We start from the raw sequence: 10,207 nt of genomic DNA on the forward strand, positions 1-10,207 counted from the left end.
GTAAATACAGTGTAAAACTTATGAATAATGAGCTTCATGCATTAAGGAAATCACGGAAAATCAGATTATGAATATATAAAATTTATCATTAAATCAATTAAGCACTATTCTAGAACTTCAAAATTTAAAACAGAAATATTTCATTATAAAAATATTTTATTTTAAAAATTTAGTAAAAAATAATTAATTTAACAAATAAACATATTTTAAAATTTGGAGAGATAAAAAAATATGCAGCTTATATATGATTCTTTATATAAGTATTATATATATATACATATATAATAGGAGAAGATATCACGTATTTTATCGTGATTTGCTATATTTTTAATGGACATTGGATGTTTGTATTGATTTAATAATGCAAAGAATAATGCATAGAGTAAAGAATTTAGTGTATGATTAGGGAACATATAAGTCTATACAAACAAAATTTGGGCATTTTTTGAATATGTTATTCTATTTGATTATTATAAATCAAGAATGTTTTGTCACAAATGTAACAAGAATACATTATTTTTCATTAAAAACTGATGATAAAATAAATTATGTATAATTTTTTTAATGATTATATCAATATTTTTGAAAAAAGCACATGAATAACAGTATTATAAAATTATAAAACAAATAACAACAGTTCCAAACGACATATTTAATAATTTTTTTTATGAAAACTAAATTTTGACCCGTATAAAAAAAGAAAAAAATACCGACATATGCTTGTGTGTCAAACTTTAAATGGGTTACCGTTTATTACCCTAATAATAAAACTCAAAAAATTCTATTTTTGTAAAGTCCATTTTTAATTTGTATATATTTGAATTAAATTACATATAAACTTATGTTTTAAAATTAACTTTGAAATCTAACATAATAAAAACATATATCAATGCTTTCTTTTAATATTCAGTAGTTCATTTATCATATGTATAACTAATAACAAATGTTTAAATGTTAACATAAATGAATATATAAAATTATCATATGTGTAAATAAATTTACTAGATAATTAATCAATTATTTAATTACTTTCAATTTTAAATAGAAAGACATAAGAATATTCAATTCATAATCTATTAGTTAAATACAAAATATTCTTAAAATATGTTATTTTACGCATATGTTATTCGTCAAATATCAAACGCAAATACAATAAAAAGCAGAAAATACTATGAAAGTCTTAAACAACTAATTAAGTTACAACTTGTAAACTATAAAATTATTGCGTTTGAAGAATTCATATAAACAATTCAATTTATGGTTATTGTGTTTTTTTTTGTTTCACCTTAGAGTTATCTCAGGCTCATGGAAAGACCCAGACTAATCTCTAAAAAAATGGTGCGCCCCATGAATGAAATCTTACTCCGAGTATTCAAATGGACAAGTGAAACACCAGTGGAATTGGGATGTCCATATCAACCGAATGTTTACACAAAGCAACACAGAACGATCAAACCGGAAATACGTTCACTGCCTATCGAGAACCGAGAAGTAGTTGACTGAGACTTGTAAGCCACTTTCCGGTGTCAACGAAAAGAGGAAAGCAACCTAAACAAGGTGACACTTTCGGAAAGGACCGCCACCGACTTCCGGAAGAACTAGAGAGAGACAAAGCATAAGAGATCCGCTGTAATGATAGACGACAAACAAACGACGTGAAAGCTGTTCTTCTTACCGCCCTGTATACCATGACCCAAGATATGACTCCGATGTAAAAAATATGTATGATTTATTCTAATATTATTATTTGGTTAAATTATGTTGGTAAAGAAAATATACATCAAATTAAATAGGAAGGAAAAAGAAGAAATGAGAAAAAAAATTGATTAAAAATGAATCAATTTTGAAATTGTTTAGGGAAACATAGATAATATAGTACATAAAAATATATTGCATATCCAAACCATATAGTTCATATGTTCAATTATAATTTTTTTTTATGGTTATACATAATATGTCCAATTATAATTTTATATGGTTATACATTCTTATTTCCCAACATAGTAAACGTTATCCAAAATGCACGTAAATGAACCTATACCTCCTAAATAAAATATCCATTCAAATTCATTTCAATAATTTTTTTTAACAGAAAAACTAATAACATGAACGTTTTGTTTACGGTGGATAGAGAAAAAAAAAAGAACATGAACGTCTTCTTTACGGTGAATACAGAAAAAAAAACATGAACGTTTTCTTTACGGTGGAAAGACTACCACCAAAATCCAGCAATTTGGTAATTTACATACCAGAAGAACTTGACCAAAACGTACGCACCTGTTTTAAATACGTCATCAAACTGTGAATAAAATACATAACACAAATTTTAATATTTTTTAAGCGATTGTATCTTACACATTTAGACAAAAAGCTATTTAAAAAAAAAAAACAAAATATCAGATATTATTTGGCATCACGAACAAATTTCAGTTTTTGGTGTCCATATAAGATATATCCGTTCTGTTTAATAATCAACACATTCTTTCCCTATCAGTAAGGGTAAGTCTCCAAAATATCACATTTTGTGGAGGTTATCATAAAATAGTATTTTAGAGAAAAAAAATCTCTAAAATAGTATTTACTAATTATAGATTAAATTTTCGAGGATAGCTTTTTTTAATTTATTTTTACAAAAATAGTTTTCGAAGAGAAAAATAACTGAAAGAAGTTTTATTAAAACATAAATATACATATATATCCTAAGGTTTAGGGTTTAGAGTTAAGCGGTGGGTTTTGAGGATAAAATTTCAAATTAAAAAAATAAATATTAAAATTTTTAAAATAAAAAAGACTATTGGTCATTTTCTGGTTATCTAAGAGAATTGCTCATGATAAAATGATTAAGTACTTCAAACATTAAATTTTATTCTAACCTCAATTCCTAAATATTTAATTCTAAACTCTAATTACTAAATTCTAAACCAATTGTTTTAACTCTTAGTAAATACTATTTGAGGATCTCAGTAAAGAAAGAGCTCTATAAATGTAACAATGTTATTAGTCCTCGAAGAAGTACAAGAAAATAAAACATTTGCTATCTTACATAAAAAAAATATGGGCAAATTCTCAGCTTTGATGATCATCCTAGCTTCTTCTCTTCTTTTTGTCCTTCAAACCCTCGAAGTTGTTAATGGCGCCAAGTGTTACGGAAGCCTAGCCGGCAACAACAGCTACGCTCAGAATCGCAAAAATCTCTTCTCTACTCTTACTAATAAAGTCCTTGCTAACGGCGGATTCTACAATGCTTCACTCGGCCAATATCCCAACAGAGTCTACGCTCTTGGCCTCTGTGCAAGAGGCTTCAAGCCAAAAGTTTGTCTCAGTTGTCTCGAAAGATTGAGCCTGGAAACACAAAGGGATTGTCCAAACATCATGGACTCGTTCGTTTGGGGCGGTGACGATGAAGAGCTTGTTTCTTGTCTCGTACGTTCCTCAAACCACTCTTTTGGGAACCTCGAGATTAGTCCTCCTAATATACGGATGAGTCCATATCATATCAGGCCATTGATAAACATGACCCTTTTCATGCTAGAATGGGAATACACAGTTAATAGGACCCTCGAGGCTGCCACAAAAGCTCATGCCTCCTCGGCACATAAGTACTATAGTGCCTCGTACGCCGAGTTCACAGCGTTTCCGAATGTTTACATGCTGATGCAATGCACACCCGACATAACTTCTCAAGGCTGCAAGCAATGTTTGGAAGCTTGTTTGAAATACTTTAGAGAACAGTTTCTGGGAAGAATAGGGGGCATAGCTACTTTTCCAAGCTGTTATTTCAGATGGGATCTATATCCTTTCCATGGTGCTTTTCTGAATGTTACAAGAGTTCCGGCACTTCCTCGACCTCCGCCTCAGGAAAAAGGGAGCTCTATACCAGATAAGAAAGGTAAAACAAATGAGTTACAGCATTAACAAAATTTTGTAAGTATGATAAAGAGGTTCTAAGACTAATAACAAAGGTTTAAACTTTTCAGGAAGAAGCATGAATAGAGGAATTATCACGATAATTGTGGTTCTTACTTTCATTCATCTTTTGGTATTTATTGGTTTCTACAAAGTCATAGCTCGGAGGTTAAAAATAAACAACGGAAAAAATGGTAAGTGCACCTTTTTTCTTGCTTCAGTCAACCTTTCTGATGACTTATTTATTTTCATTTTAGTTGGTGGTGCAGAATACACTGATTCAGATGGTCAATTTATGTTACGGTATGATCTTGGTATGATCTTATCGGCAACGGCTGTATTTTCGCCTGAAAATAAGCTTGGGCAAGGTGGATTTGGTACTGTTTATAAGGTAATAACATATTTTTGTAATATTATTATTTAGATCTTGGTATGGATGAGTAACACATTTTGAGAACGTAACGATTTCAGGGGAAACTACTTAACGGGAAAGAGATAGCAGTGAAGAGATTAACCAGAGGTTCAGAAGGAGATATAGAGTTTAAGAATGAGGTTTCACTCTTGACAAGACTCCAACATAAGAATCTGGTTAAGCTGCTTGGTTTCTGTAATGAAGGAGATGAAGAGATTCTTGTCTACGAGTTTGTTCCGCATTCAAGTCTTGACCGCTTTATCTTCGGTAAGACTTCGAATGATCGGAGCCAGAGCCGGCTCAGTACTATGATAGACCTTAATGCAAAAATAAAAATAAAATAGACCTATAATTATTAGCATTTTTAAAAATAAAAATAAATAATGATTTCCCCAACGCAATTCACAGAAACTGCTCCACCCCTTGGCTTATTTGGGGATGTCCCTTATTTGGCTGGCCAAGAGGTCTATTGACTCAATCAACCTCTTGTCAGCTCTTTAACACAAGGGAACAAATCGGAATCATTCATTGGATACATCTTTTCCCGTGATCTCTGCCTCGAATCTAAACGTTCTTTCTTTTAAACTTTTGTAAAAAGTAAAATCATTTTACATTATATATATATATATATAAACTTGATATTATAAATGTAATTTAAACTAGATCTCGACCCGCACTACCGTGCGGGTGATTATTTTTATTTGTACACACATAATTATTTGCTTTACGTGACTAATTGTAATATTTACAATATTACAAATTTTTTAATATAATATTTTAAAATACTACAATTTTATAGTCTACATACAATAAATTTTTTTTAATTTTTCCTGATAGCATATTTTATATTATGTGATACAAAATTCTGAATTGAAATATATTATTGGTTAAGGATCAAAATTTTAATTGAAAAGTTTTATATTAAATTAATATCACAAATTTAATATAAAATTTTACATGATTTTAGTTATAATTAAAAAATTAATTAGATATTTAAAAAGTTTTTTTTAATTTAAAATTATATATACATTTAAGTTTTAAATAAACACGAAATTAACAAATATTTTATAAAACATATTAGGTGAAAACTGAAATATACATTTATCTAAATAAATACGAAATTAATTAAATATTTAAAAGGTTTATTTTAATGAAAAATGAATAATATATTTATATCGTAAATAAAAAAATATGAAATTTTTTTATTCATATATAATTTCAGAGAAAATATAGGAATTTCTATTTGATTTTTTATTTTAGAATAATTTAAAATAATTCATACATTTATACAAAATATAATTTAAACAACTTTCTAAGAGGTGGTCCAAATAAAAAATCACACATGAACTAAGTCATAGCTTTTATTTTAATAGATAAAATACAAAAATTTCTGATAAAAAATTGTATTGGTCCGTCCCTTATACTCAGTCGGCACTGCCGGACTAGAACCCATTTATATGAATTATTATAATGGAGCTCTATAGTATACAAGAGCCATATCCTTTTTATAAGAAAATACTTATATGTTAATTTATTATTTATATAATCTTAAATATTAAATACAGCAAATTTGTTTTTTGGAAAATTAGTGTATAATAGCAGTTAATGAATTACTGAAAATTTTATATTATATAAAACAATAATGAAATTGAAAACAAAATATATTTTATTTTTTATTCTTTTGGATTGTAAATGTTTTTGAATAGGACCGGCTTTGTGAAAGATGTTTCTTTTCATAAACTCTAATAGGCTCTTAGCAATAAAAATGTTTCTTTCAAATCTGTAGATGAGGAAAAGCGTTCGCTTCTTACATGGGATGTGAGGTTTAAAATTATAGAAGGAATTGCTCGAGGTCTTGTTTATCTCCATGAAGATTCTCAGCTGAAGATTATTCACCGAGACTTGAAGGCAAGCAACATCCTTTTAGATGCAGAGATGAACCCAAAAGTTGCAGATTTTGGGACAGCGAGGCTGTTTGATGCCGACGAGACTCGAGCTGAAACACAACAAATAGCTGGAACCCGGTAAAAGCATATCAATAAACTTTGAAGACACATACTGCTCACCAACAATTAACGTTATTATAGTTGCATATATGCAGTGGATATATGGCTCCTGAGTACCTGAATCATGGGCAAATCTCAGCTAAATGTGATGTATATAGCTTCGGTGTTGTGCTTCTAGAGATGATAACTGGTCAAAGAAATAATAGCTTTGAAGAAGGAATTGCAGCTTTTGTAAGTTTCTTTATGTCTTCACGTATCTTCAATCCTATGTAGAAAGTAAGAATATAACTTATAGTTTTGGTTCAGGTATGGAAGAGATGGTCTGAAGGAAGGCCTGTTGTTATAATTGATCCTTTATTGGTAGAAAATCCGAATGTTCAGATCATTAAATATATCCAGACTGGTTTGTTGTGTGTTCAAGAGGATGCATCAAAGAGACCAACCATGAGCTCTGTAATGGTTTGGCTTGGCAGTGAGACAATCACCATTCCATCACCTAAGGCTCCTGATTACACAAAGAGTTTTTCTGATAGACTTTAGATATTGTAAAGCTAAAGACGGTTACAGCTTTGTAGTATGATACACTAAAATTGGATCTTTATCTACTGTCAAGTTAACAGTGTAGTTGTAATATGTTTATATTCAATTTCAGAGGACCAGTTTACACTTTATCTCTATGGGATCAGAATTAAGTTAAAACGAAGTGGGGTTTAGAGTATGAAAATAACATAAAGAACAAGCAACAAGATTAAATTGTTTTTGAATTGATTTAAGGCGCTAGTCTAGGGTTTCTTCTTCAGGTAAGGAGTTCGTAAGCCAAGCTATTATTCAAGTTTAGTTAATCGGCAAGCCTAAACTCGGATCAGTCATGTAGAATAGGATCTCATGGTATCGATTTCTTTGCAAGTCGGTCTTGATACCTAAACTCTCGTTTGGATCAAGACACGCAAGCAAGCCTTAGAGGTCAAGTCCGATGAGTTCACTATGCACTCTAGTATCTACTCTCGCTGACTAGGGATGCAAGGCTCATTCAAATCATATCAAGTTATCAATCAACGGCTAGCTAAATTGATTAACCCTAGCTCATGCACTAAGTGATCAGTATGATGCAAGCAATAAGAACAGATATGAATGTAGACAATCTTAAGATAACTTATTTAAACTTAGCTCACGAATCCAAACCCTAAGAACCCTAAACTAACTCGGTGACTACTCAGATATTACACAAGAATAGAGAAGCATGATTTCTGAATAACACTGCAAAATATAGATCAAGTAACAAGAGGGTTCATGATAATCTTCTCTAGATGAAGCCGTCTCCCTTACAATACCAAATCGCCAAATCAAGCTTCTCTAGGTCTTTCTTGCGTAAAAACTAAGGTAGGTCTAAAATAGCAAATAAGGAACAATATATATAGGAGCCACAGGCGGCTATAGGAAAGAAATAGGAAATCTAGGGCAAATCCCGGAATAATTGGAAACTTCCTTTTTATTCTCTTTCGCTGGAACATGCATTCAGGCTGCTCCGCTTGGCTGTTCCGCGTAAAAGATCCCAAATCATACTTTTCTCTCTTCTTTTCCTCTAGCTGGTCCATTTTCCATCCAATGCAATTCCAGACCTGTTATGACTCGAGAATGACTAAAAAGACTCGATAAAACCTTGAAAACTATTAGTAAAACATACACATAATGTGCCAAAAACACAATATATCATAGTATGATGCTGGCTTACTCTCATAGCGAGTTCACCATTCTCGTCAGTCTCATAGCGACTGGTAGCTCAAGACTCATAACGTCTGAGAGTTTACAATATACAAAGCATAAACCAATAGAATGAATTACAGACTCTATTTATACTATCTTCATCCGTAACTGCAAAGACTCCATTTGAAATAGAAGGTTCACCATTCCTCTCTTATTCTCAATACTTCAATTGTTCCTCAACTCTCTTCATTCTCCACTTCTAATCCTCCTTTTCCCTTCCTCTTTCGATAATATGCCTTGTATCTATCAATACTTCCCCCAACGAAATTCAGCTTGCCCTCAAGCTGGTAGGAAGGAAAACTAGTGATGAACTCTTGATATAACATCCAAGAATGATCCAAAATAGATTTTTTACGCCATTTGATCAAAAGCTCCAACTCTCCCGTGGAATTATAGCGTTTCTCCAACACATCCTCCGGTTAGACTTCCTCATCAACTGCAGTAATACATCCTGGTGGAAAAACATTGCTTTGCTCTTGTTGTCCTACTGCCAACTTTAACTGAGAAACGTGAAACACATAGTGGACACATGCTCCGGCGGCAGAAGAACTTGATACCTCTAAGAAATTTTTAAAGAGATTACATGGTGTACACCGTCTTTGCTACACCATGATCCCTCTAAGAATCAGCATGAGCAGGAAGTTCATAAAATTATACATTTGCAAAAGTTGACAAACCAGTTACCAGATGTGTTCACAGATAGAAGATTGATAACAAAGTGATATCTACCTGCCAAAATGTTCCATCAAGAGTTGTTGTTCCTGATAAACAAACTGATGGTAACATAATAAATGAATCTAGGGTTCAACAATTAACTAAAGAGGGGGAGACCAGCAAGTTCTAAAGATAAAATTTTTTGAAAAAAATAGAAATTGGGAGAGCAAAATAAAAAGGTTCTAGAAGAACATGCTAATGAAAAATGTATTGAAGACATAAGTGTAAAAGTTTAAGAAAAACCAAATAAAGAAAAAGATCCAGTTGACGTGAAGAAATCATAAAAATAAGAGATTTTCATTAACTACACCCGAAATGGGAAGTTATGGATCAAAAATAAGATAAAAGATGTTAATGGAATGTTTTCTTTTTTCGGCGTCCAAAGAGATCAATCATGAAAATGAAGATCCAGATCCAAGGTTGGGAGTGTTCGAAATATGACAGACATCAGCCGATCAAGTCATATGGATCAGCCAATCTTGTGTTGGGATGCATATTTGAGGAGCAGAAGAGATCAACCGATCGAGTGCTTGATATCCGTCTATCCAATCCAAAGATGTAAAGAGATCGATCGATCTCATCCTCAAGATTGATCAGTCCCTTGCTAAAGACAAGTTAACCAACATTGACCAATCTGTTTTTACAGTTTTTATCTTTGGTGGATTGTTTGTTGGGTCGAACCAGCTCCACTTTTACCTATAAGTAAGTATTTTAAGACAAGAAAAACCCTAAGCTACGCATAGTTTCTCTTTTTTTTTTTTTAGATTTCTCTTGCTTGAACCTTAGTCTCTTGTAGTTTCTTGCTTTAATCTAAAGATTTTTCTTAGTTTCATTTTCCCTACTATTCTATCATATAGTTTTGAAATATTAGTGACAATTATTTGGATTTCCTTGGCTTTAAATGAGTAGTCTTACTTGATTGTAAGCTAGATTACGGTTGGAATATTATGAATCTAGATTTTAGACTTTCCATGTTTGGATGGTGTTCTATGAAACATGTAAACGATCAATAAATGTGTTTTACTTGCTTAGAAAATTAACCTACCTTTTAGCTGCTAACCTTACTTTTAGCCACATAGCTCCATTTTGAGAATATTCAAACTTCAATTTTTTACGAAAAGTTTTTTTGAAAAAGATGTATGGATAACTACTTCTTAACACCTATATAACATGTTGGGGTCAAAAACAGTTATTTCGGAATCAACGGATAAAATCATATTTCCTCGCGGAAAACTTCTCGACACACTCTCGGAAAAATCTGTCAGGGATAAGTTTCAAAGAGAGACGAACCCCAGAACCAAAAAACAAACAGTCCAGCTCGGGGGATGGCCAAGCTGGGACGATCGCATTGTTCTCATCCTGTCCGCAACGCTCCTCTCCCAAGACTGTATCGAACTCGCTCTTG

General features: G+C 31.8%; 1 protein-coding gene across 4 annotated transcripts; it reads left to right on the forward strand.

Moving 5' to 3' along the window:
- Positions 1-3,008: 3,008 nt before the first annotated feature.
- Positions 3,009-6,995, forward strand: LOC106438753 (cysteine-rich receptor-like protein kinase 40). Of its 4 annotated transcripts, none has more exons than XM_048776070.1 (7): positions 3,009-3,889; positions 3,978-4,100; positions 4,176-4,297; positions 4,378-4,585; positions 6,105-6,342; positions 6,420-6,555; positions 6,631-6,995. In XM_048776070.1, the coding sequence occupies exons 1-7, from the start codon at positions 3,055-3,057 to the stop codon at positions 6,862-6,864; spliced, it is 1,896 nt and encodes a 631-aa protein (XP_048632027.1). In that variant the 5' UTR covers positions 3,009-3,054; the 3' UTR covers positions 6,865-6,995. The 4 variants fall into 4 exon arrangements, 3 of the variants coding, with proteins under 3 accessions (XP_048632027.1, XP_048632025.1, XP_048632026.1); XR_007338176.1 differs by having other exon boundaries at positions 3,010-3,889; positions 4,164-4,297; positions 6,406-6,555; positions 6,631-6,948; XM_048776069.1 differs by having other exon boundaries at positions 3,010-3,889; positions 4,164-4,297.
- Positions 6,996-10,207: the final 3,212 nt, after the last annotated feature.

Source organism: Brassica napus, chromosome A3 (genome assembly GCF_020379485.1).
Source record: "Brassica napus cultivar Da-Ae chromosome A3, Da-Ae, whole genome shotgun sequence".
Classification (NCBI taxonomy): domain Eukaryota; kingdom Viridiplantae; phylum Streptophyta; class Magnoliopsida; order Brassicales; family Brassicaceae; genus Brassica; species Brassica napus.